The 25,321-nt window shown below is 41.0% G+C and overlaps 6 protein-coding genes, 1 long non-coding RNA gene and 1 other non-coding gene across 10 annotated transcripts; 6 read left to right on the top strand and 2 right to left on the bottom strand.

Moving 5' to 3' along the window:
* Positions 1 to 2,392: 2,392 nt before the first annotated feature.
* Positions 2,393 to 8,313, top strand: LOC107275681 (actin-related protein 5). The gene is made up of 12 exons (XM_015789726.3): positions 2,393 to 2,618; positions 2,739 to 2,809; positions 3,397 to 3,521; positions 4,043 to 4,084; positions 4,790 to 4,892; positions 4,996 to 5,105; positions 5,723 to 5,832; positions 5,918 to 6,008; positions 6,153 to 6,584; positions 6,754 to 6,872; positions 7,233 to 7,575; positions 7,697 to 8,313. The coding sequence occupies exons 1-12, from the start codon at positions 2,518 to 2,520 to the stop codon at positions 8,192 to 8,194; spliced, it is 2,145 nt and encodes a 714-aa protein (XP_015645212.1). The 5' UTR covers positions 2,393 to 2,517; the 3' UTR covers positions 8,195 to 8,313.
* A 248-nt stretch (positions 8,314 to 8,561) lies between these two features.
* On the top strand, positions 8,562 to 8,642 carry TRNAL-CAG (transfer RNA leucine (anticodon CAG)). The gene has a single exon. It is a non-coding gene; the product is annotated as a tRNA-Leu (tRNA).
* Positions 8,643 to 8,842: 200 nt separating this feature from the next.
* On the bottom strand, positions 8,843 to 10,095 carry LOC136353623 (uncharacterized). The gene is made up of 3 exons (XR_010736953.1): positions 9,957 to 10,095; positions 9,495 to 9,865; positions 8,843 to 9,381 (listed from the first exon to the last, which is right to left on the bottom strand). It is a non-coding gene; the product is annotated as an uncharacterized lncRNA (long non-coding RNA).
* LOC4325467 (uncharacterized) lies at positions 9,182 to 11,380 on the top strand. Of its 2 annotated transcripts, none has more exons than XM_015756716.3 (4): positions 9,182 to 9,327; positions 9,561 to 9,851; positions 9,981 to 10,604; positions 10,692 to 11,380. In XM_015756716.3, exons 1-4 carry the CDS (start codon positions 9,261 to 9,263, stop codon positions 10,721 to 10,723), a joined length of 1,014 nt encoding a protein of 337 aa, XP_015612202.1. In that variant the 5' UTR covers positions 9,182 to 9,260; the 3' UTR covers positions 10,724 to 11,380. The 2 variants fall into 2 exon arrangements, with proteins under 2 accessions (XP_015612202.1, XP_066160744.1); XM_066304647.1 differs by having other exon boundaries at positions 9,190 to 9,327; positions 9,543 to 9,851; positions 10,692 to 10,985.
* LOC4325466 (uncharacterized) lies at positions 11,180 to 13,292 on the bottom strand. Its single transcript, XM_015756760.3, has 8 exons — positions 13,150 to 13,292; positions 12,594 to 12,655; positions 12,345 to 12,488; positions 12,096 to 12,169; positions 11,913 to 11,967; positions 11,773 to 11,835; positions 11,555 to 11,682; positions 11,180 to 11,454 (listed from the first exon to the last, which is right to left on the bottom strand). Exons 1-8 carry the CDS (start codon positions 13,199 to 13,201, stop codon positions 11,376 to 11,378), a joined length of 657 nt encoding a protein of 218 aa, XP_015612246.1. The 5' UTR covers positions 13,202 to 13,292; the 3' UTR covers positions 11,180 to 11,375.
* A 773-nt stretch (positions 13,293 to 14,065) lies between these two features.
* On the top strand, positions 14,066 to 16,056 carry LOC4325465 (thylakoid lumenal 15 kDa protein 1, chloroplastic). The gene is made up of 6 exons (XM_015756772.3): positions 14,066 to 14,404; positions 14,596 to 14,668; positions 14,820 to 14,881; positions 15,265 to 15,346; positions 15,612 to 15,672; positions 15,793 to 16,056. The coding sequence occupies exons 1-6, from the start codon at positions 14,138 to 14,140 to the stop codon at positions 15,842 to 15,844; spliced, it is 597 nt and encodes a 198-aa protein (XP_015612258.1). The 5' UTR covers positions 14,066 to 14,137; the 3' UTR covers positions 15,845 to 16,056.
* Positions 16,057 to 17,079: 1,023 nt separating this feature from the next.
* Positions 17,080 to 20,855, top strand: LOC4325464 (probable pectin methylesterase CGR2). 2 transcript variants are annotated; one of them, XM_015756749.3, is made up of 7 exons: positions 17,080 to 17,253; positions 17,418 to 17,605; positions 17,703 to 17,742; positions 18,260 to 18,292; positions 18,896 to 19,264; positions 19,736 to 19,791; positions 20,311 to 20,855. In XM_015756749.3, the coding sequence occupies exons 2-7, from the start codon at positions 17,483 to 17,485 to the stop codon at positions 20,455 to 20,457; spliced, it is 768 nt and encodes a 255-aa protein (XP_015612235.1). In that variant the 5' UTR covers positions 17,080 to 17,253; positions 17,418 to 17,482; the 3' UTR covers positions 20,458 to 20,855. The 2 variants fall into 2 exon arrangements, with proteins under 2 accessions (XP_015612235.1, XP_015612227.1); XM_015756741.2 differs by having other exon boundaries at positions 18,251 to 18,292.
* A 2,048-nt stretch (positions 20,856 to 22,903) lies between these two features.
* Positions 22,904 to 25,125, top strand: LOC4325462 (uncharacterized protein At2g39795, mitochondrial). The gene is made up of 3 exons (XM_015756731.3): positions 22,904 to 23,239; positions 24,267 to 24,649; positions 24,742 to 25,125. The coding sequence occupies exons 1-3, from the start codon at positions 22,955 to 22,957 to the stop codon at positions 24,899 to 24,901; spliced, it is 828 nt and encodes a 275-aa protein (XP_015612217.1). The 5' UTR covers positions 22,904 to 22,954; the 3' UTR covers positions 24,902 to 25,125.
* The last annotated feature ends 196 nt before the right edge of the window (positions 25,126 to 25,321 follow it).

Genomic DNA, 25,321 nt, shown 5'->3' with positions numbered 1-25,321 from the left:
CGTCCTCCCTCACCACCGGCAGCGCGGCTGCGTCCTTCCCCACCACCGGCAGCGCGGCGGCGTCCTCCCCTACCACCGGTGGCAGTGGCGGCGCCCTTCCCCATCACCAGCAGGCGGCAACGGTGGCGGCGCCCAACCCAATCCCAAGCAACGGCGACGGACTCGATGTATTTGGAGTTTTTGGTCGATATATTTGGTGTTTTTGGGTGTTGAAGTTTGGGTTTCTATTTTTTTTTTCAATTTTTTCGATCATTCACAAAATCGAAATCAGATTAGGATTTGATGGAGGGACGAAAAATACGAATCTTTTAATTAGTTAAGATAGAGAAGAGATATTTACGGACTATTAAAACGAATAGAAATCGAATTTTTTGCCGCGCTTTTTTCCGCCCTTTTTATTTTTTTTTTGTTCGTTTTTTACTTTTTACTAACCTTTTTTTTTTGCCACGGAATCGAACAGACCTCTGTAGATGTGAATTTTTTAAGTAGGGACAGGAGTAGAGATACATATGTATACAAAGTTTATATACAAAACGTATAAAAATATAAACGTATACAAAGTTTGTATACGTGTATATAAAATTTGTATATATACATAGTATTAAGAAATAAAAAAACCAAAAAAACAAAAAAAGGAAAGAAAAAAACTGAAAAGAAACGAAAAAAGGAAGAAAAACAGAACAACCGTGCGTGGGCCGGAATAGGATTTTTTTCCCCTTTTTAAGGGATCGGATCTATTTTTTTCGCCACTTTTTGTGTTTTTCGAATTTGACTTTTTTTTTCCCGTTTCTAGGGGAATCGGATTACAGTTTTTTTCCCTATTTTTTCCTCCGATTTTTTTTGTTTTTCTTTTTTAAGGGAATCAGACTTCTTTTTTTTGTTTTTTTTCGCTATTTTTTATTTGTGACGGACGAAGGAAACGTCTCTTATTTTTTAAGTAGTAGTAGAAGAAGTAGAGGTAGATAGATAGATACCGGTCAAAAACGAACGAATTTAAAAACCGATCCATACACGGATGACGTACCAAAGTACCGACAAAAATATCCTCAATTTTTCGAGAAGTCTTTTTCGAGGGAGTCGGACTTTTTTTAAGGAGTCGGACGTTTTTTTTCTTTTTTAGGTAGAAGTTTTTTTCCTTTTTTTGTCGCCTTTATTTTCTCCACAGGGAGTCGGATTTTTAAGAGTCGAACGCCTTTTTTTTTGCGACAGATTTTTTTTCTCTTCTTTTTTTGTTTTTTTCTCTCCTTTTTATTTTCCACCGGGGGAGTCAGACTTTTAGGAGTCGGACTTCTTTTTTTTTCGTTTTTTTATTTAAACGGTGTTTTTTCTCGGACTTTTTTTTTTCCTTTTAACGGATCCGATCTTTTTTTTTCAGGGGAATCGGACTCTTTTTGTTTTGTTTTTTTTTCGCTTTTTTTATTTATTAAACGGACGAAGGAAACGTTTCTTTTTTTTAAGTAGTAGTAGATTATAAAAAGAACAGCTAGGAAGAACTCTGTTGTCAAAATTTGCTTAGCATATGTAGTACTCCCTCCGATCATTGACGCACAATGTTTTTACACTAAAATTAGTATTAAAAATCTCATATATTAATGACGAGACAGAGTGACACCTTACTACTCTGCATAGTAAAAAAAAAACCATCCACAATGCAAATAGCAAAAATTTGAAATCCGTGCAATTTCATGCCATTGAAATCTTGAATGAAATGATATGATAGCACCCTTAGGGTCCCTTTAAATCGCATGATTGAAAAAACATAATAATAGAAAAAACATAGAATTTTGATAGGAATGTATATATAAAACAGATATTGCAAAAACGCAGGGAAAACATAAGAAGGGTAGTTTGATTGAACTGAAAAAAAAAACGCAGGAATTGAATAAGAGAGATAGACCCAAAGAAAAGTTACCAAGATGTTGAAGCTCTTTCTAAATTTCCTCCAAATTCTCTATAGGATTGTCCATTTCATAGGAATTTCAAAGGATTAGATAGGATTCAATCATTTGTTTCAAAGGGCTTCATAGAAAATTTTTTCATAGGATTTAAATCCTCCAAAATTCCTATGTTTTCCCTCTAAATCAAAGGGGCTCTTAATATCAAAATAAGTTCATTTTTTATTCATCCACCCATACTAATTAGAAAAGACTTTCTCAAATCCCAAAGCAATTATTTTTCTCTTTATTTATTTATTCTCAATACATTTATTTTATAATTTTACAAATTTCGATGCAACGATCACTTTAAAAATAAATTTATTTTTGATAAACAAGAAGAACCAAAAATAAACATTTATTCTGGATAGAGAGAGTATGTGCCTCATGTTGAATTACGAGTAGAATGCAGGGGGTTTTGCGTTAATATCCCTCTCCTCTTCTCCCCTCCCCCTCTCAAAGCACCGCGAGCTCGCGACGAGGACGACGCAGCGAGACGAGACGACAAAATTTACCAAAGTGCCCCTCAAACCCCTCACCCCCTCCGCCTCCGCCTCCGGCGAGCCCGTCGCCGCCGGCCGGCATGCCGTCGGGGTACCGCCCGGACCGGGAGACCGACTTCGCCGGCTTCCCGAGCACCACCCCCATCGTCATCGACAACGGCGCCTCCACCTTCCGCATCGGGTACGACCTCCCACCCGCCGCCGCCCGGAAACTCCCCCCCCCCCCAAACCCTAACCCTAGCAGGGCTTCCGTTCCGTACGTGGATTCTGTGAAGTGACGTGGTGGTTTGGTGCCGTGCAGGTGGGCCGGCGAGGCGGAGCCCCGCGTCGCCTTCCGCAACATCGTGCAGCGGCCGCGCCACCGCAGCTCTGGTACGCCGCATTGCGCGCTTTGGAAAGCTTGGCTGTGATATCTGTTTGGTGATTGGGGTTTTTCTTTGGATATACTGCGAGAAGTTTGATTTCTGCTTCTTCCGTTAATCCTTAGCGTGCGTTTTCAGAATGTTCAGTGAATAGGTATGGCGTTTCGTTGGTAATTGGGTGCTGTTTGTGTAATTTGTTTTGTTTTGATGCACAGAAATTGGGTGCTGCATTTTAATTATGTCTATCAGCAGCCACTTATTAGGCCCATTTTGAAACTCTACTCAATTCAAGTGGGAGTTGAACTGTTACTTGTCAGATTCCAATGGGCTTTATTTATTTTTATCGTTTGCGATGTTTTGATACAACTTGATTCATTTTCTTCGTAAGTGATACTAGTAATTCTGAAAACAGATCAAGTTCAGATGTTTTAGTGCTCTCTTTGTGTTTGTTCAATTACACTGTATGGTTCATGCTTGTCTGAATATACCATTACTGAACTGAACCTCTTATGGGTATGGCTTGAGTCAGGCTAATAATAACAGAGTTTGACAAAATATGATAATTCAACTGATTGGAATTCGTTTTCTGTGATGCAGGTGAAACTGTCACAGTTGTTGGGGACACTGATCCAGCTTTGATGAAGTATTTCGATTGCACACGATCAGCAATTCGCTCACCATTTGATGATGATGTTGTCTACCAGTTCGAGTACATGGAATATGTTAGTTTGCTTAGTTATTCCTATGAAACCATCTTAACTTTTTTTTTGTTTGAGTTGGTAGCAAGATCTATAGATGGTTTGCTATATGTTTAGCTTGAACTGATCAGTCTGGTCTGTCATCTTTGATTCTGAATGCAATCTTAATGTGTGTGTTAATTTTTAGGCTCACCAGAATAATGCATATGAAACATTTTAAGAATAAGATACGTGTCTTAACTGTGGTTGAGATGTATATTAACTGATATTAAGAAAAGCTTTATCTGAAGTTAGAAATTCATATTCTAACTTGCTTCTATGAGTATGCTCTATTCTATAGCTATTAATGATAATATCTTTCATAGTTCACATATCCTTTATGACATTAGATACCAATACATATTGTTATGTTTCACAAATTTAGAGTGCAGCACATGATTGCTTACTTCAGAGTGTTGATATTTGCACTCCAACCTTTATTGCTTGTGTAACAAACATTTTTTAAGTATTTCTTTGATCTGGTATTATTACTGTCTGGGTTGCAGATTCTTGACTTTGGTTTTGATCGACTAGGTGCCACTTCAGAGGTAAATTGCACTCTGCCATCATCTGTACTATGAATATATTCTGAATGTAGTTGACTTATGTACTGTTTCCTTGGTTTGACAGCTTTGCTTTACCTTGCACTAGTAAATGTGGGGTAGTCCCTCTCAAATAAAAATGATGAAATTTGGGGGTTCTTTTGTATGCCAGTTCTATGTATAAGTGAAGTGTGTGCAATGATTGGGACTATGTAGTGTTTATTAAAACTTGAATTTAGCATGTGAGTTCTAAAATGGTCAGTTGGTTTCGGGTTCAGAATTAAGTTTCTTATGAATATATTGCATAGTGACACAGTTGACGTTCACAAGTTGAACGTAATGCTTCAAAGTCTTTGGGAAACTTTAGTATCAGGCTCTCAGCCTCTAAAACAGGCAAGTTAAATGACAAGTGAATGTCATATTCAGCATATCCATCCTAGACATATGACAGACATGGACAATTATCTTCATCAGTGAGCTTTCTCCTCTCAAGTGTATGGTGGGTGACAGTGAAAAAATAACCCAGGCATAGCAGGCATTTCTGAACAGATTTTTCTCATTAGTATCATATAGTTCTAATAGAAAGTGTTATGTGCCTTTGGTTATATAGTAATATATTTGTATGCATCCTTTTACCTTAGAATTTTCTGGTTCCCACATGAGCTATTTGTTTGGTTTCATGCTGCTGGAAGTAACAGTAATGCTGGGCAGGTGGGCCATCCCATTCTTATGACAGAGTGTGAATGCAATCCATCCTTTTCTCGAGCCAGAATGTCAGAACTACTTTTTGAGACATATGGCGTGCCATCCATTGGTAATGATACTTATCTTTTTGTGCCATTGTTATCAATTGTGCATGGTAGTTTTGAAGTAAGAATTGTCGATGCTAAAGATGTTTCTTCCTATGTGAGTTTCAGCTTTTGGCATTGACGATGTGTTTAGTTACAAGTACAATCAGAAACTTGGGAATTGTGGAGAAGATGGACTGGCCATTTCGTGTGAACATGGAACATGCCATGTTGTTCCAGTAAGTTTGGTCCTTCCACATGCCTTCCTCTTAACTTTGTGCAACATACAAATCCTTTGCCATTGCATTTCCATTACCTTGTCAGATGTTCGGAAAATTAATGCATTGCATGCTTGAAGAACACAGTATTGTTGAATGCATTGTAGATTCTAAAACTCTGATTGGATAATCTGTAGTGGGTAATGCTATATAACATGCTCATGGAAAGAGAGAGAGAGAGAAAGAGTGCCCCTATTCTTAGCTAAATCATTTTGCTCATGGAAGTCGGGATGTATTTTCTTGATCTCCAGACACAGCATGTTGTTTTCTTTCCATCTAATCTATGATGCTTCCGGACAACTACATTGGTAAAAGTTGCTTTGTATTTTGAGCCCTGTGTGTTTGAATTTCTGCTTACTTTTCCATGGTAGGCTGCATACTAACTCATCCAATCCAAGTTAGACTATTCTTCTCTGTAGTGTATTTTTCACAATTTGTTTATTGTTGTCATGATCCTGAAACAATCAATAAACAAAAATATTATGTTGTACTCATCAAAGTGGTTCTGTGAAATAAAATCTTCTTTCTTTGTCCACATATGCATTCTGATTAATGCTTTGCTGTGTATATGCATTCAGTTTTTAAAGGGAGAACCTGTGTTGGGGGCATGCTGCAGAACCAACGTTGGTGGCTTTCACATCACAGATTTTCTGAGGCAGCTCCTCTCTCTAAAGTATCCCTATCACAGGTAGGTGCCCGCAGCATATTTCTGAAGTGCTCCATGCATTTTTTTTTCCTACCATGTCTAATCGTTGCCACTTTACATTGAGTAGTGCAAGCATTACATGGGAAAAGGCTGAAGAGCTGAAGAAGGAACATTGTTACGTAGCTCTTGATTATATGTCAGAGTTGCAGATATTTAAGGTGAGAAACTTTTATTTACCGTTTGTTTTCTTACCAATGTAAATTCCAAATCCAGTTCATCTATAGAATGCACAGGGCTTTTCTACCGTGTTACATTTCTAGCTCTTTCTTTCAACACTATGAATTTATTGATCCACTTGGCAGAACAATAAGGAAGAAGCTGAAGAAAAAACTAGGTATTGGCAGCTACCATGGGTCCCGCCTCCTGTAGAAGAACCACCATCTGAGGAAGAACTTGCAAGAAAAGCAGCTTTGAAGGAAAAGGCTGGTCAACGTTTGCGAGATATGGCTGCTGCAAAAAGGTCGCAGAAGATAGCAGAACTTGAAAAACAGCTTTCTTATTTGGAGGAACTAATGGAGCAACTTGATGGAGCTGAGGAAGAAGAAGCAACAGCCATTTTAGGTAGATCTGGGTATCTTTCCCAGCAGGAAATCAAATCTGCTATTTTGAAAGCAACACAATCCTTAAGGAAGGCAAAGGGGGAGTCCAATGGTAACGAAGAGAAAGCAGATGCTTCTGGGGTTGATAAGTATCCACTTGTGTCTGTCCCTGATGAAACATTGACACCAGAACAGGTGTGTGTCTGTCCATTTATCATCTGTAGCAAAGGGGTTTGTTTTTGCTTGTGTTTTGGGGAGACCTTTTGCGACTGTGTGACATGAGCACATATCTATTATACCAAGTTTAGATATTTTCCATGTTTCAAATATTTACTATTCTTATTTCACTTTCGTATACTTTCAGTTAAAAGAGAAGAAGAAACAGATACTACTTAAAACCACAACAGAAGGTCGAATGCGTGCCAAGCAGAGACGTGCTGAGGAGGAAGCATTGAGGGAGAAGCAAGAAGAAGAGAGGCGTTTGTAAGTTGCGATGTCCCCAGTCTGAAATTTATCATTCATACGGCCGTCATAATTAGTTTATCTGCATTCAGCTTAAGATCCTCTTTTTTGAAATTTTAAGTACACTGGGTTAGTTAACCAGTTATTTCAGAGCCATCTTTTTAGTTTTTGTTCTTGTGATACGCTTCGTGCTGATATAAGCCCTGGAAATCAAGCATGCATTCTGCAATTCCAAACAATGTTCAATTTACTATTCTATTATCCTCATATCAATGAAATATACACTCTATGAAAAGGGATAAATTTTTCTCGAATCTGTCATAAATATTTGCCATGCGCTCTATACGCTGCTTTTATGATATGTTTTACTTTAATATCCAGGGAGAACCCAGAGTTATACCTTGAAGAGCTCCGTGCTCGATACTCGGAACTTTCTGATAGGGTTGATCAGAGGAAGCGACAGAAACTCAATGGTGGTAAGACCAATGGTAATCATAATTCATCTGGTGGAGTAGGCCGTGGGGAACGTCTTAATGCCGCCCAGAAAGAAAGGATGCGGTTGCTCACATCTGCTGCATTTGATCGGGGGAAGGGCGAGGACACTTTTGGTACGAGAGATGAAGATTGGTTAGTCTACAAAAAGATGAGCAAAGATAATGACGACGACGACGATGGGAACGATGATGATGAATCAGAACTTGCTCGAATTGCTTCTAAGATCCAGGTAAGATCTCACGTTCAAGCAATCTTGCTTGTGAGCCGTGATGGCCATTTTGTCTTACTTAGATCTCACACCTCAATAGTTTCTTTTACAATCATAAACTATTTGATGCTTCCATGTGCAGGATATGGACCCTACATTTGTGAACAAAGCTGAAGCTGTCCAACAGACTCCTGAGCCTCCTAAGGTCCGGACTCTTACAGCAGAAGATTACAGGATTTCCATAGGGATCGAGCGGTTCCGGTGCCCTGAAATATTGTTCCAGCCTGGTATGATAGGAATTGACCAGGCTGGTATCGATGAGATGGTCAGCATCTCACTTAGGCGACTAATGGAAGACGAGGCTGTCAAGGAGCGCCTTTGCCAGTCCATCCTTGTCACTGGAGGCTGTTCTTTGATCCCAGGCATGATCCCTCGGCTGGAATCCGGAATCCGGCAGTTTCGGCCCTACCTCTCACCCCTGAAGCTTGTTAGAGCAGCCGACCCCCTTATAGATGCATGGAGGGGCGCTGCTGCCTTTGCAGCTTCCAGCAAGTTTGGGAGGCACACCTTCAGCTTAGCAGATTACAGAGAGCATGGAGAAAACTTGTTTCATCGGTACAACATTGTTTACTCCTTGTAGTATCTTTGGCAGCATGGGCTAACATGGATATGCTGACACCCAATGTTGTTACATATTTATGAACAAAGAACACAAGTCAATTTATTGACAGGCAATAGCAGTAACCATTTTTGAAGCAACTCGGTGTTCGGCGTAATTTTACTGTGGCATTTATGGTTTTATTATGTATATTGGCCTGTTAGCTTTAGAACCTTTTAATGTAAGACAATGGTAGCTTGCATATTATACAGAGAGGGTCTTGAGTTTCGTCAAGAATTTTGGTTTCGGTTACGTTATATAGTCAGCGTTTTATTGTCCTGTATAATTTACCGTCGCGAAGAATTCTACACACATTATTATAAATTGTCAATAAAACCATATCGAAACTGTCAAGATGGCCGAGTTGGTCTAAGGCGCCAGTTTCAGGTACTGGTCCGAAAGGGCATGGGTTCGAATCCCATTCTTGACAAGAAATTTTTTTTTGTTTTTTGGGTAAAAAAATTGAATTTTCGGTCTTCATCCCTCTCTCTGCAACTCAAATTTCATGAAACTTCCCTAAAAACTCGAATTTTCGGTCTTCATCCTTCTCTCTGCAACTCAAATTTCATGAAACTCGAACCTTCTGTTTTTTTTTACTCGAATTTTCCATAATCTGGGTCTTCAGCCTCATGAAACTCGAACCTTCTGTATCTTTATCTAGCGCTAGGAAGCCTAGGATCGCTTTTTTTTTTTTCGGTCTACAAAAATAACATTACATTTGATCAAAATATCCCTAAACCTGCTCAGTTCAAAACATCCCGCACATGCATGATGTATGTCCTTACATTTTTCAGCTGCTCGTGGCAAAAACATATGAACCTCGTTTATGATCTGGGATGGCTCCAAGAAAAGCATGGCCACCCTCCAACCACCAAACACCCCCTAGAATAGGTTGGCAACTTAACCGCTCCACCAGAATTTAGCCCTTGTCACCACTATAACTCAGAAATTGGTTCCCTCAGGGTTGCCAACTTTAGGATAGAGTCCATTTCTTGCCTGATCAGCTCCTCCCAAAGCTCTAGGATTTGGTTCCATTCTTGCACAAATCATGAATGAAATCAGAAAATTGAAGCGCGGGATCAGCACCAAACGAGGTGATCACCCCGTCCAAAATGGTAATAGATTTGTCGGTCTTGGTTCTTTTCTTCTCATCTCAAATTTCACCATTCCTGCATGTTTCATAATTTCTCATGACATTTCGATCTTGGAAAATGTATAGCTTGATCAATGTGTTCCAAATTATTCTTCTGGAAGTAATGATACAGGGATGTTAGTGCCTCACCTGCCTAGAAATAAAGAAATGATCATGCCTGATTGACATTTCCCTCAGCGTCTCTGAATATTGCAGGCCAAAATCCAGTCGATGAATGGGAGGAGCAACAACGATACTGGCCTTCGCCACGGGCACCGCCGGTGAGTCCGATGGGATCGCCGCGGACCCCAAATGGGAGCCAGAAGAAGCCAGTTCTCGGCAAGGTGAAGAGCAAGGCTAAGAAATGGATGCACCTGCTGCATCACAAGAAGAAGCCGCAAGAAGACATGATGTGGACCCCCCGAGCAGGACCCAGTGCAGACGACAGCAAGGAGCACAACGATGCAGACTACGGATCCCCAAGCACAGCTCGACATCCCCATTCCTGTATGTCTGCCAGACTTCAGAATATTGCATGCATTGGACAATCTCCAGTTAAATTCAGTCAAGATATCAATTATAGTATAATTTTGTTATGATGAAGAGTAATACTTGTGTTTTCCATGTAAATCGTAGCGTGTGAATCAGCATGTGCACCTGAGGTTTTCTTGGAAGCATCATCAAGGCAGAATTCCCCACTCCCGAGCCCAACTGCACACAAGGAGCAACCATACTTCAAGGTCAGCAGCAGGTTTGAGTCAGAAATGAAGGAAGCCAATGAAATGCTGAGGGAATCAAAGCAGCTCCGTGTCAACACAACCAAACCGAAGACTGTAACATTTGCGCCAATCTTAGAACAGGGGCCAGAACCTGTAAAAAATGATTGGCACAGCAAAGAACTGTCAGAAACAGCAACCGAGATATTCAGTCATGCATATGCTATAGTCTGTGAGGCAGTCCTCAGGATGGTCTCTATAATCCAAGGCGCGATGTCATCATATAATATTGACAGAAGGCAAATGTTAGAGAAGATCGTATCGTTCAAGAGATACATGATGCTGAAGCTGGCACCTGGAGAAGGTGATAAAGTACTCTCAGAAGTCATTACTGAGGCTGTCCTCGATATGTTTGACGCCTGGTGTGAGAATGTTGAGAGGCCTTTGGTACAGAGGGCAAAGGAAGTGTATTCTTGGTTTCTGCCAGAAAGGAGAGAAGAGTTACCTCCTGTTCCACTGTCCACCCATCCTTGTGTGTATGAAGGTAAGCTTCACCAGGTGTGCAAGGGTAGTCCTATCTGCAGAATATTATTATAGGGTTTAGCAATAACTTGAAGCCTGTGCAATGCAGATGCAGAAGAATTTTACTCATTAGAGAATTGACTACGGCTTGAAGCATGAGATCAAGACTCTATGAAACAAGATAAGTAGAGAGATGTTTACCTTACAATGTCCGAAGACCGGAGGCGAAGACAGAGTGTTCGGCCCAAGTATACTTTGTTCATAGAATTACATCATACCTTACAATGGCTGCATGTGAAACCAAAAGGAGGTTTCTGTGGCTGTGTACCAGAAACTAATGTACAAGATTTCAATCTTAAGTGTCTCTTCAGATAAAGCTCAGTATCAGATATTAGATTCACAATCAGTGACCACAAATTCCACAATGTAGGCAGTACAGAAATATTGAAAGAAAACAAAAATCCTCCAACTGCAGAACTACAATTACTCTGGAAAGAAGTATATATATTTCTTTGAACGAGCAACTAGCCCTCACATTCTTGTCTTATTTATTCTGGACATAACCATGCCGTGATTAGCACAAAAAGAACACACAGGTAGGTTCAAATTAGAAATTTTACCAGCTTATAATCATATTACAAAGAGAATAAAATACATCTTGCTCAAAATCACTGTTACAAACATGCCATCTCAGCTCTTTTAATGGGACGCCATTCAAAATTATGAGTTCAGTACACACATTGTGTATATTAACATCCGCAAATACTATAATGACAACAGGCCTGTCAGTCTCTCACTGCAGCTCGTAGGATGAAAAGGTAAATCCAGAATCTTTCTCATTGGTACACTTCAGTTCAAGCTTCTGAAACGGACTGTAAATTGAGAGAGCAGGAAATATTTATATCACTTCAATTCCTCAATAGAATTTAGTTGTTACATCGCAATAAAAAGTGCCAGCGAAATATACATTACCTGCTGTTTGGATCATAATAATACCCGCTAATGGAACCATCGCTACATGAAAAGCAGACATAGTAGAAACCAGCTATGGTCAACCCACAGTCCACTCCAACATTGACAAAGTACTGCTCTTTCCATCTCTACATGTAGCATCAGAATAATGCTAAGTTGTTATGACTTTGTATTTCAATAAATGGGGCACATACATGAAAGGTCAGATGGTGCAGTACCATGAATATGTAAGCATAGTTGCTGAAGTCCACAGACTTGCCACCATCTGTCTCTATCTGACTCTGTGGAGAAACATAAGTGAGAAATGTATCCTAACAAATCGTGGCAACTAACAACACGAAGATAGGCAACAGAATACCAGAAGAGGTGTAAATGATGGGAACTTGGACCAGTGTCTAATATCATCCTCTGGGCTGCAAAAGCATAAGCAGGAATAATGTTTGATGAGTAAGTTTGGACTGTTACCCTAAACTAGGGCATCAATTAATAAAACAAGTAGATGATAGTATCAAGGATAAAACATAAATAGTTAACTACTCACGATGCCTCCCACTTGCCAGTGAAAAATGTATAATTTTTAGCATCCACTATCTCCCCCTCCCAGAATGTTACCACCTATGGAAATTATTTACAAATTGCTACGCAAATCAGATAATGGTAACAAGAAGTAAAACATAGCATTATTTTACATTTTATCGGAACAAACTGTTTGCCTACTAAATTAGTATACGAATGAACAATTTGGAACATAAAGATCAGAGTCAAAGTGGAAAAGGAAGTAGTAGCTCACAGGGGTATCAGCTAAGGGAACATTAACTGCTTCCATTGTTCCACATAAATAACCCTGTTCAAGATCACAGTCATTGATCCGCACATTAACTTTCCAAGCTTCTTCTTTTTGTATAGTAGAGACATTCTGGGTTCCAGCATAACACTGAAAGAATGGTACAAGCATATGGTCTGGTCAGTTCCATAAACAACACCGATAAGAAGATTCGATCCTTGGTCAAGTTCCAAATAACAGCACAAAAAGACTTACTCTTCCAGCACTTAAGAGGGAACAGCTAGGAGGAGACGGATGCCCAGCATTTGCATCTTGACCTGCAGCATTTTAATCAGTATGGCACATTGGCACGGCGGGCTATCTATTTCCAGAAATACATACAAAATAACTAATGAAATTTCAATTGCAGGTGAACAAAATCAACAATTGGTTTATATAGAAGGCCTCCTGAAACAGAAGAACACTTGACACAAAGCCACAAGCATAGCAACGCCTCAAAAATATACAATACATTACAATTAGTTGTCAGCTTAGCTACAAAACCATCCGAGCTCTCCCCAAATAACGCATAGCGTGAGTGGCCAAAATTATAAAAAATTGAGTATATTCCAAAAGGATCAACACAGATACCCTCAGTACAACTCAGACCAATCTAGATTAAACCTTAAAATCGCACTATATCAAACCCCACAAGCTACCTGATACCTGATTAGACTCTATCAGATGATCAGATCTAAAGCTTGGATTACACAGCAAAATTAGGGGTGGGTGCATAGCATAGAGAAGGTAGTGGGGAAGGAGGTGGACGAACCTGAGGTGGGCTGGGAGGATGGGGTTGCGGTGTCGACCACCCTCACTGGCATCCTCGGCGGCGGCGGGAGGCGTCGCCGGCGACGACGAGAAAGAGACGATGGCGGTATGCAGGATAGGGATTTGTTCGTAAAGACTCAAGACAATTTACAAATTACACCCTAATGAATTATTTATTTTTACAGATGAGTGCTCATAGATCTTTTTGCCAAATTGTTTCCCTTATCCCAAAATGTAGACATTTTTTTTAGGTTGGTACGGTTATTAATAAAAAATAGGTGAGAATAATCGGAGGAAATGTGTGATTGGTTGATAAGTAAAAGTAGGTAAAGGAGAATAGTGATGATTGGTTGAGAGGAGAACGTATGTGAAGAAATAGTTTCATTTTGAAATAATGTACTGTGCTAGAAATATGTATATTTTGGGATGCAGGAAGTATCACGGTAGTGGCAGTAAAGTTTTTTTTTTTGCTTAAAAACCCAAGGTAAATTTGAGTGGTGAATTTAAAACGTGTTCAATAGTTTAGGAAATCTGGTACTCGTAGTTCTTATGATGGTAGCACACACTTTTTCACCGACTCCCTTCGTCTAAAAAAAATTATACGTTACATCCAGTGCTAAATTGGTATTTTATGGGACAGAGGGAGTAACTCTGAACATACAAACACTAAGATATATCAAATAAAACATATTTCTCCGCAAAATAATTATATTGAAACTTGTAGTAGCAAGAAAGTGAACCATTTCCATTTTTTAATAAAAAAATAAAACCTGAATCATATCAGAATGGCTGGAAAAATTCCTTTTATTTTCTCCTCCTTTATACTAGGAAAGAACAGCCGACGTGGCGATCAACGATTGGTCGACTGAGCAAGCAACCCACGAACAGATAAGACGGATAAACACACCGTCGCTAAAGAAGAAACACAAAGAAACCAACTCCGACGACCACCGGAGTCGGAGAGCATCAAGAATCGACGACGATCGATCATGGCCATCCCCACCATCCTGGGCAGTCTGAAGCTCACGCCATCCCCACCCTCCGCCACGCCGGTGCGCTCCTCCGCCTCCTCCTCCCTGCATTTCCACCTCGCCAACGCCGGCGCCGCCGCGCTCGTCGCGGCCTCGCTCCTCGTCGCCGACCCGGCCCTGGCATTCAAGGGAGGAGGCCCGTACGGGCAGCAGGTGACACGGGGGCAGGACCTCACCGGCAAGGACTTCAGTGGCCAGACGCTCATCAGGCAGGACTTCAAGACGGTACTCTCTTTGATTGTTCCCATTGCCTTTCTGTTTCAGTTCTTGAACTCGGATATGATCATATTTCTGTAGATAAATTGTAACTGTTCTTGTGGGTGAATTACTGAATTCTATGTCCAGAAGAGTATCTGAATTGTCAGCAAATGCAATTGCAAAGCTTATGCTGTTTTCTTGGTATGTTTTTGTTGCAGTCTATACTGAGGCAGGCGAACTTCAAAGGCGCGAAGCTGCTCGGCGCGAGCTTCTTTGATGCAGATCTGACAGGTTCTGATGCTGTGCTTGTGAATTTGTTAGATGTTCCATTTATCACAGTAGTTGTAGTGATTCTTCCCCAATGTGAAGTTCTGAAATGGCAAAACTGATGTTTTGGTTCTAGTTGCATTGATTATTCAGAGTTTTCTGGTGATAAATTCAGGTGCTGATCTCTCTGATGCTGATCTTAGAGGTGCAGATTTCTCACTGGCAAATGTATCGAAGGTAGTACTGCATATTGCTCAAAGAAAAGCATTAGCGATAGCAAGCTAATTGAAATGCTACTACATTCCACATTGACCATTGCATTGTTCAGAAAGCCTGGATTGTTTTTTCCTTTTTACTGATTAGACCAGTAATAAATTGATAGCAATTTGGCATTGGCATCATAGCAATATTGAACAAGCTTGCGTTACATAATATAATTGGTCATTACATAAGTCCTCACTTTCTTCAGAAAGTCATTGACCACTTTCTGATTAAGTTACTACCAGTTTGTCAAGCATGGATTTCACAGGTTTGCAGCACAAATAGTTTGTTACTAGCTTGCATAACCTAGTGACAAACTGACAATCGAGTGATGGTGTGTCTCTTGAATCATTTCACAGGTAAATCTGACAAATGCCAACTTGGAAGGGGCACTTGCCACAGGAAACACGACGTTCAAAGGTTCCAACATATATGGAGCAGGCAAGTTACTGGTCCTGTCTCTCTGATGGCCATGCCAAACTAAATGACTCCTTTTATCTGCAAACTATCGGATTGTTGACATATTAATATGATCAATTATTATTTTTTCAATCTCTAACCAACCTCTTACTCATCTACAAAATGCTTCAACAGAGTTTTGATTTTGTCAGAGGCTGACCAAAATTGCATTAGACTGAATTGACTATTGTTTGATGGGATCATCAAACATCTAAGTTTCTCTCTCTCTTTTTTTTTGGCCTTCCAGATTTTACAGATGTTCCACTGCGAGACGATCAGCGTGAATACCTCTGCAAAATTGCTGATGGGTAAGTAACCAATGTTGCAATCATGCACACACCAATGGCTGTCCATTGCACTTATTTTGTGTCTCCCTGTATGTACATTACATTGAGCTCACTCTAGCTACAATTAACTTTTTGCATCAGGGTCAATACAACCACTGGAAACGCCACGAAGGAGACTCTTTTCTGCAAATGATGAACAATAGAGAGACAGAGGAAGAGATCCAGTAGAGTTGAGGGTGCTGATTAAATTAGTTGCTGAATAGTATCACTACTACTAGTATATTGCCGCCATGTTCTCTCTTTTTTCCCCAAGTGCAGAGAGGAGTAGTACACGATCACATGACATGAATAAATGTGCAAATGCTTAAGAGCAAGTTCAATAATATAGCCAACTACTATCTCCAATTCATCTATAGTCAATATAATAGCTCATTCATACAATAGTTACATACTACACTATTAATACTTGGTCTCACCTGTCATACTCACACTGTGTCTTGGAGTCCGTGCTGCAGCTGGCTACAAATCTGTAGCCTGCTACCCTTCTCTCTCTACATTTATCTACTTAAAATATGTTTGCAGCTGGCTTAGGGCACCCACAATAGTTATCTATAAGCTCTCTACAAAAGATCCATGTCAGCATATTTTTCTACTTGGAAGAGATTAAATGAAGCGAGAGAGCAAAGCTATCTACTAACATGGAGATAGTCTATAGAGAAAAACGAGGCAATGGATTAGAGAGCTATAGATACCCATGTAGATATACTATTGAAATGGTTTACTATTAATCTAGTCTATTGCTGAGATGTACATATTTTATAGATAGCACCTTACTTTACTATTGCGGGTGCTCTTATAGCCTGCTATTGTACCTGCTCTAAGAGATAGAAATGATGTTGACTAAATGGTCAAATGTAATGCGAATCCGTGACACGAGTTTGACCATTTGGTTTCCTGGGCAGGAATGAAATGGAAATACTGGGTGCTAATCAGTTGGCATAATAATCCAGAGAGTTGCACGATGGAGCATTCGTTAGTGTTAGGTACACTAAAATTTCAGATATAGCTACCAAATTTCCTGTGTTGACCATTGACAATTTTCCAGACCTATTTGACCATTGACTAGTAATAACATGTACTAGTAGTAAGTACTTTCAGCCCAGTGGGTTGGGCCGGAACCCACCGGGCCAGGCCGACGGCCAGCGAAGCAAAGAAAAGAAAAGGAAAACCAAAAGACCGGTAGGTAGACCCCACCTGTCAGTGAAAGCAGGCGACGGCGACCGACATCCCCCAAATTCCCCCATCTCCCCGTCTCGGAATTCGGGTTGTGCTCCACTAAATCCCTCGCTAATGGCGTGCTAATCCCACCACCACCCTTGCATTGCACGCGGCCGTATAAAATCCCGTGCCACCGTATCATTCACTCCTCCCGTCCCTATCGCGTCGGATCGCCACCCACCTCGCCGCCGCTGCTTGCTTCACTCGCCTCAGATCCGCGCCGCCGCCCCCCGCGAATCCCCTCTCCTCCCCGAACCCTAGCCCCGCTCTCGGGGGTTCCCCCTCCTCCTCCGCCGCCCGCCGCGTCCGCCACTTCCATCGGAGGTATTGCTGCTGCTGCTGCTTCTGCTTCTGCTGCTGCGTTGGGGGGGGGGGTGTTCCGATCTGTGGGCTGTAGGGGGATCTGGATTCCGCCCGTGCTGGGGGTGTGATTTTGTGTGGGCATTTGTTTGTGATGACGGGATGATGATATTGTTGGGTGCGAGCAGGTGATCGATCGAGCGGGGGTGGGGGGAGAGGTTGGGCGGCTTGGATTGGAGAGGGCTCGGAGTGGATGTCGAGGAGGTCGGTGAATCCGAGCCGGCGGGTGGCGGATGGGGGATTGCCGTCTGTCGGTGGCCTGCTTCACCCCAAGTCACGCTCGCCGCCCGTGCTCACCATCGCCCTCGTGGTCCTGGTAGTTTTCCATCTTTCTTTTTGTCAATTTAGTTGTTAGGATTTCTCATGTGCTCAGCTGACAGAAGTGTGCTTGTTTTTTTTTTTGGGGGTTTCAGGGTGTCATTATTCTGATCGCCTACTTCAATAGCGGCTCAGGTCAGCTTGAACTCCACTTGAATATTCTTCTTCACCTGTTTATTTTTGTTCCGTTTAGCTTGTATTGCAAAATGGTGAAAAAACCGTAGTGAGAGTAACTCATACTAATTCACTCTGTTCCCTTATTCTGTTGATTCTCTGCTTTCTATTAAAGAAAGGTAGTAGCAACTTAAATAATAGATTTGGAGGTAGGGGTGGGCGTGCTAGATGCCATCACTGATTGTTGCTGTCACAATTAGTGCACAGTGACATTGCTGCAGCATTGTACCTGCATTTTCTTATTGGTACTGCATTGTTGCTGTCATGATTTTCTGAAATATCAAAACAAAATCAACTTGGGATATTCAATTGTTAACTGAGATTGCCCTGTAGTATGAATATATTTTGTGATTTTTTAACGTTGAATTGTCCTGCTCCTAGAGATAGCAAAGTGGACCAGCTCATACTCGAGTGCCAAATATCGTGGACCAGCTCATACTTCTAATTGTCATTTTTCTCCAATGGCCAGGTGTAACAGTTACTAGCAGAGAAGCTGTGAGCAGGTCTGAAGGTATATTATTCTTTGTGTGCCAAATCATATGCTGCTGTCATCTTTTAACCTCTCTTAATGCATTGTTGATTTATCTCTTCAATTTCTTCTGATACTCGCTGCAGTAAGAAATAGGTGTTGTGCAATCCTTCATATAAGCATTCTGGAGATACTGCATTTGGTTTTTTATTCTCCATGAATGTTTCTGTCTTTTTTTTTCTTTGTTGATGCCTTCGGTGTTATTCTTCATTAGGCCATGAACAGTATATAAAGAATTCAACTGGTATGACATGATCAACATGGACCATGTGATAATTATTTTTTCCCCTGCTGAATTTTGACACTGTCATACCAATGTAATTTGGCTGTCTGAGTGTCTGATGTGTGGTACAAACAGCAACGCAGTTTACTGTATTATCCTAAGCTTCATGATACTAATAGATAACCCTCTAAATTTTGATAAAATATATTGGAACATGATAGTTATAACTTATAAGACCCTCTCTGGGAGGGTTTAGTAATTGATTTTTTTAGGAATCTCCATTGTATTCCTTTTCACACGTGTTATTGGGAAAAGTTTTGTGCTTCTCATTATCTCAACCTTTCCTTTGCATTTGCATTCAGGTTCTTGTACACCAGAAGTCATGCAAGCACTTCCTTATCTTAAAAAGGCATATGGCAATGAGTTGCATAAGGTTCTCCATGTTGGCCCTGATAGTTGTACAGTAGTTTCTAACTTGTTGAAGGAAGGGAAGGTTGAAGCATGGGGAGTGGAGCCTTATGATTTGGAGGATACTGATAGTAGCTGCAAAAGCCTTGTGCGCAAGGGCTTTGTTCGTATGGCTGATATCAAGTTCCCTCTTCCATACCGCCAAGATTCCTTTAACCTTGTTATCGTATCAGATGCTTTGGATTATTTGACCCCAAGATATCTGAACAAAACACTTCCAGATTTAGCAAGGATTTCTACAGATGGTCTTGTTATCTTTGCCGGTATGTATTTCTTTGAGTTAATCGCATACTTGTTGATGATCATAGTTGACACATAAACGGCTATATTTGTAGATGTACATGATGATTCCCCTCGTTTTAAATGTCATGGTAGTTTGGTCAGACCTGAAGTGATAGCATACTGATTGTTCATTTTCCCTAGATCTTACATTTAAAATGAAGCTTCGTTTATTTGATGTTTGGTTGTGCAATCATCATTGGTATTTCTAGTGCTCTTTAATTGGATGCATCCTAATAAGCCCATAGCCCCATACTAATGATATTTATATTCTTTTAACTAAATGAGAATGGTAAAACAATACTGTAACATTTATTCTAGTACTAGTATGGTTTGACTTTTGGACCTTTTAAAGTGCTTGTTTCTTAACATTTCTGTGGAGTATATATACACTATTTGTAATGGTGGAAGCTATAGAAAATTTGAACTATTTATTTTTGATACACTAATTTCAGGCAATCCAGGTCAACAGAAGGCTAAGGTTTCTGAACTACCAAAATTCGGAAGACCGGTACGTATGGATGACCTCTAATAGCTACATGCAAATTAATTTGTCATATGACCTCTAAGACCAGTACCGTACTGACACAAAAGGATTGATTTGACGCATTCCATGTCCATGATCCAGAAAGGCAGCTTATAAAAGTTGTAGAATGGTTTTATGCTTTTAATAGGTTACCGATGTTCTGGATATTCATGCTTAGCATTTTATTGATGTTGTAGCGATGTTGCATGTATGGTGTTCTTTTCATTATACAGTAGTATATGAGTATATCACATCATGGAATATAATTTCAATTGCATTCTGTATGTTGGCAGTTACAAATATGCTGTTGCCTATTGACTAGTATTGCTTAGTCTGTTAGGCTGTCCATTAATGCTATTGATGGTTACTTGTTTGGAGAGGAATGGAATAACCGTTGATTTGTTTGATGTTATGCATGCATTAGTATTTTCTAGAACACAATATAAATAATTGAGCTATATCGAAGGCTAGAAGTTTGGTGACATGGACTGTTTTTTTTCACAGGCAAAGTTGCGGAGTTCTTCGTGGTGGTCGCGATACTTTATCCAGACTGGCTTGAGAGAGAATGAAGGGCCATTGAAGAAGTTTGAGCAGGCTGCTTCCAAGAACAAATACAAACCAGACTGTCAAATCTTCCATCTTAGCTCGTAGGCGTGTTCTGATCTAGGTGATGTGTATCCATGAAACCTGGATCGTTGCCTCGCCGGTTTTGTAAGCAATATCCTGTTTACCCCCGTTGACTTGCGCTTCTTTTACACGGAGGAATTGTCACATTAAGAGCCAGCCAGCCTTGAGCATAGGTAGCTTATGTAGAGAGATTTGCCACATGCTGCTAGAAAATTCTTCCTGGAAAGTTAAATTATGTGTTACCAAGAGGTGCAAATTGAAGCCCTGAGGATATATATGTAAGAACTTCACACTGTTGTACCCTGTTATTCTTCTTGGTGTTACAGTTATTCCTGGTGAACCAGCTGCAGTTCCGTGAGCAGTTTGTAATGTACTCAGTTCAAGAGAGAGAGAAAAAATATATATCTACCCTTTGTCTGCTACTCTGACCTAGTAGGGTGTCATTCTCACGACTTGGATGATGCTTAAAGTCGACCCAATTCTTTCTATTGGGATACCTGAGAACGATGGTTCACCAGACTTCGGATTTAGCCTTTTATCTTTTTTGTCTTAATTATAGGGTTAGTTGAGGCCTCAATTGCAAGCTTCACTAACAAACACAGAAAAAGAAGAGGGAAAACACAACAAACTCCATTACAATATACCCTTTTGAGGTCAGGTAAGATGTCCCTTGTCTTCAAACCACATCTGTGCATCATTTTTTCCCTTTTTTTTTGTGGCTTTCCCTTCCTTCAAGCACAAAGCCATTGATATTCTTTATATGATTATATAGGATTGGTCTCCCTCCCCTAACACCCAGACCAGAATCAGCAGAAGCTGTCCTATTTTAAACCTAATTCCAATCAGAAACCAGCAGTCACCACAAAACCCAATTGCCCCCTGATTTGTTCCTGTGTGACACCTTAAATTCCAATAGCTGTTTCATCACAAAAAACTAATGCACCTTGTGTGTCCCCCTGAAGTGTAAACAGCATCTTTGTTCTGCTTACAAAAAATCCATTTTCCTATCCACAAGTCCACAGGCATGCGTGCATGCATCCCATCATCATCTTCTCCAATTGATGTGGCTCTCTCATTTGACCATTTCCTTGTGCTAGCTAGCTAGTAGCTTAGCTGAGCAAAGCTAAGCCAGTTGTTATCCACTAATCAGCATTGATTAGTTTAGTCAAAAAAAAAATCTCAAGGCTCACCTTATTATACTAATCTGCAGTTGTGCCCTTAAATACCCACACGCCTCTCTTTCTTCCTCTTTATCCTTTGCAGTTGCACCACCAAACAGAGACAGAGGTAGAGAGGGTTCTTGCTTTGCTTAGCTCCATTGTTTTTGCTTGGCAAGAAGAAGAAGAAGAAGAAGAAGAAGAAGAAGAAGAAGAAGAAGAAGCCATGGAGGGGTTGCTGCCGTTCTTGTACAGGGCGATCGTCCACTACGCCAACGGCGGGCAGACGCCGATCGGCAACCCGTTCACCAACGAGTCGCCGTCGGCGTCGCCGCGGGCGCCCTACTACGTCCGCCTCGCCGGCGGCGCGGCCGACTCCGGCCGCCTCCGCTTCGCCGAGGTGCCCGTCTTCCCTTCTCCGGCCAGCCGCGACGCCCAGCTCCTGTGATGTCATGTCATGGTCGTCTCTTCTCTTGGAGGATTATTAATTACAGTAATAATTCCCGCGTTTTTAATTCTTCTTCTTTTTCTCCTTCTTATCTTGGAATTATCAATCGATAATAATAAAGGCAGGATGAATTGACAGGAAAGGCCTTGCAAATGGGGGCCCCTGTCTCTGTCTCTGTCTCTGCCGTTTGTATAGTAGCTCGATCTTGTTCCTGCCAAATTGCAGGCTCTCAATCAGAATCAGAAACAGTAATTAAACATGCATAATACTATTTACTACTATATGTAATCTAAGCACTTGCTTCCAATGTGTAGCACAGCAAAGTCTTGTAAATTAAATGTTCTTGTTGATGCCCAATGATGATCCTTTAATTGTCATGCAGCGCTTGACTGTTCCTTTCTTTGATGAAAATCGATCCAGGCACTACACTAAATGTTGTTTTCTTCTCTCTATTTTCTTTTTTTTTTAAAAAAAAATCTATTTTCCTAGCTTTTTTATCTCGTTTTCTATGTGCACGCTTCTAAAACTGGTAAACGATATATTTTCACGAAAAAATTATATAAGAAAGTTATTTTATATACTTTTTTTTTAAAAAAAAACCTAATAATTAATTAATGATGCACGAGGGATTATCCAACTACAAGAGCCAAACACAGCTTCAGATGTTGTATCAAATCATAGTGCTAGACCATTTGGAGAAGGAGAATTAATTTCACAAGCACAAGAAACCCATACGCAAGTTCTGTTGATTTTTTGTAAAAACGAAATCGTTGAAAGAGGACAGGAGGCAAGTAGTGTCAGCGACAGATGGGTCCCACTAAACGGTAGGTATAAGCGTCATCCAAAACCCCTCTTCCCTTTTCTTATCCCCTCCCCTCTCCTCTCTTCTCTCCTTCGCTTCGCCACCGCGTTCGCCATGGCCTTCGTCTCCGCCGCCGCCGCCGCCACCGCCGCCGCCGCCTTCCTCCCCGGCGTCTCGTCCGCGTCCCGCGCAGGAACACCCTTGCTCTCGCTGCAACGGCAGCCGCTCGCGGGTTCCCTGCGCGCGGCGGCGCAGGGGTCGAGCGCCTCTTCGGGGCAGGTGGTGATGGAGAGCAAGGTCAAGGCGAAGAAGAAGAAGGGGTCCGGCGCCGGGAACCTCCCCGGAGCCATCGACGCGGAGATCAGGGAGGCGCAGGACTACCTCGCCATCGACGAGCAGGTGAGAGTGAGACGCGCGCTCTTCTCTTGCGCGATACTGTACTACTGTCATCGAAACTTGACTGATTTGGCGCGCCAAATGAGATATTATTTTGTCATATTGGACAGTGATTTTGTCTTGTGGGGATGATGAATTTTTGGTGAGGTTTTGTCAAATTATAGTGCTGTCTTGCGTGAATGCTACACGTCGACTGGTAACTGGTTGATAAATAATGGGCATCTCTAGCTAATTGAACACTACAATTGGGAAATATATTTACGATTGCTTTCACCTAAAATAGATTACTTTTGCAGTCTCGTTCGGCGCTTCTCTCTTAATACAGATCAATTGGTGACTGATGACGTATTGTTACTTCGGTATGCTGGTGGCAGTTAGAGAATAGAGAATTTGTTCATCTTACTCATGCATCGATATCTTCTATTTATTTATTTTATCTTAAGCCATTAGTCTAGGTGTCTGAATTCTTTAAGTGATAGTTTATTGGCAATTGTTTATTGCAACTGGCATTCAGAGAGTTGTTAAGACTTTAGATTTATTCCCTGCGTCAGCTATGCAATGCTCATCTGGTTTTCAAGGATCCTATAACTTTCTTGCATCTATTTTGTCATGTTTGACCTGAATGTCTGGAGAGAAGTCTTATACCCTTGTGTAAGCAAATCGTTTCTTAAGCGTTTTCCTTGTTTCAAATCATTGAACCATTCTAATGATTCTTTTAAAGCGGTATGACTTTGGAATAGACAAATAGTGGGACTGATGATAGAGTTTGTGATGGTTTGGGTTCAATATTTTGATCAATTGGAAGCTCCAGGCAAGGGCAATATTAGAACTGGCATTGAGGTTGAATAATCCTTTCCGCATAACCCTGAAAAGTGAATGAATGAATGGACATCAAAGCTGTAAAATTACCTCTGCAGGTGTGACATCTAGCTGTAAAATTGACATGCTGGTTTGACATCAAGGCATTTAACATCTGTTATTGAATATTCCAAAGGTGTTTCATCTTACCCATTTATCTTTCTTGCAACAGGAACCTGTTCCGGAAAACTTCCCTTTTGAAATCCTTGACGAAGAAGGGATGAGTGTGGTTATTCTGAAAAGGGACTACAAAGATGAGAAGATTGAGGTCATTGTCAGCATGCCAAATTTAGAAGGGGGCCCTGAGTTTGACGACGAAGAAGCCGAGGGTGAGGGCAAGAATGCTAGCAAGGATGATGAAGATGAAGAGGAAGACGAGAGCGCTGGAGATAGCAGCGTGTCTCTAAAGGTGACAGTCTCCAAGGGCTCTGGGCCCAAACTTGAGTTCACCTGCACAGCCTTTCGTGAGGAGATCACCATCGACGACATGTTAATAGTGGAGAATGCAGCCACAGAAGGAGATGAGAAATTCCCTTACGAGGGCCCTGAATTCACGTAAGAACACCGGTTTCAATCTCCATTTCTCAATCCTTCTTGAGCACCATCTCTACTCATAATCCTCATCGAATCGCTTCTTTCTACTACAGCGAGCTACCGGTGAATGTGCAGAAGGGCCTATTCAAGTACCTGGAGCAAAGAGGGATCACTCTGCCGACCACCAACTACATGCACGATTACATGGTGACCAAGCAAACCAAGGAGTACGTCGGGTGGATGACCAAGCTGAAGGACTTCGTCCGGCAATGAGAAATTGCCGAGCAATTTGGCAGGATTTTTGGTAGCTTAGCCTTTTAGCATACCTGCATATGTAACAAGGATTACTAGAATTATGCGAAGCAATGCAACAACCGGGGAAACTGCCTTCCCTGCAATGTGCGATTTCTGATGCCCAGTAGTCAATCTGAGGCTATTGGCACTTATGATATCAGTGCTTATTTTACTAGCCTTTTACCGTTTCTTGGTGCTGCTTATCTGAATTTTGTGTGGAATTGTGAATTGTGATGGCTGAAATGATATTCTATGTGAAAAGAAATTACTCGATGGATGTCTGTTCAAAACTTAAACCGCTACTAGGAATGCTTAAACATGTGAATAGAGGTAGTAATATAGTCTGATAATGACAATGATGATTAGATAATGAGCAAAGCAAGGGGGTAAAGAGAAAAT

The sequence above is a fragment of the Oryza sativa genome, chromosome 1, assembly GCF_034140825.1.
Source record: "Oryza sativa Japonica Group chromosome 1, ASM3414082v1".
Classification (NCBI taxonomy): domain Eukaryota; kingdom Viridiplantae; phylum Streptophyta; class Magnoliopsida; order Poales; family Poaceae; genus Oryza; species Oryza sativa.
The sequence above is the reverse complement of the archived record's forward strand: the minus strand, read 5'-3'. Positions and strand labels throughout refer to the sequence as shown.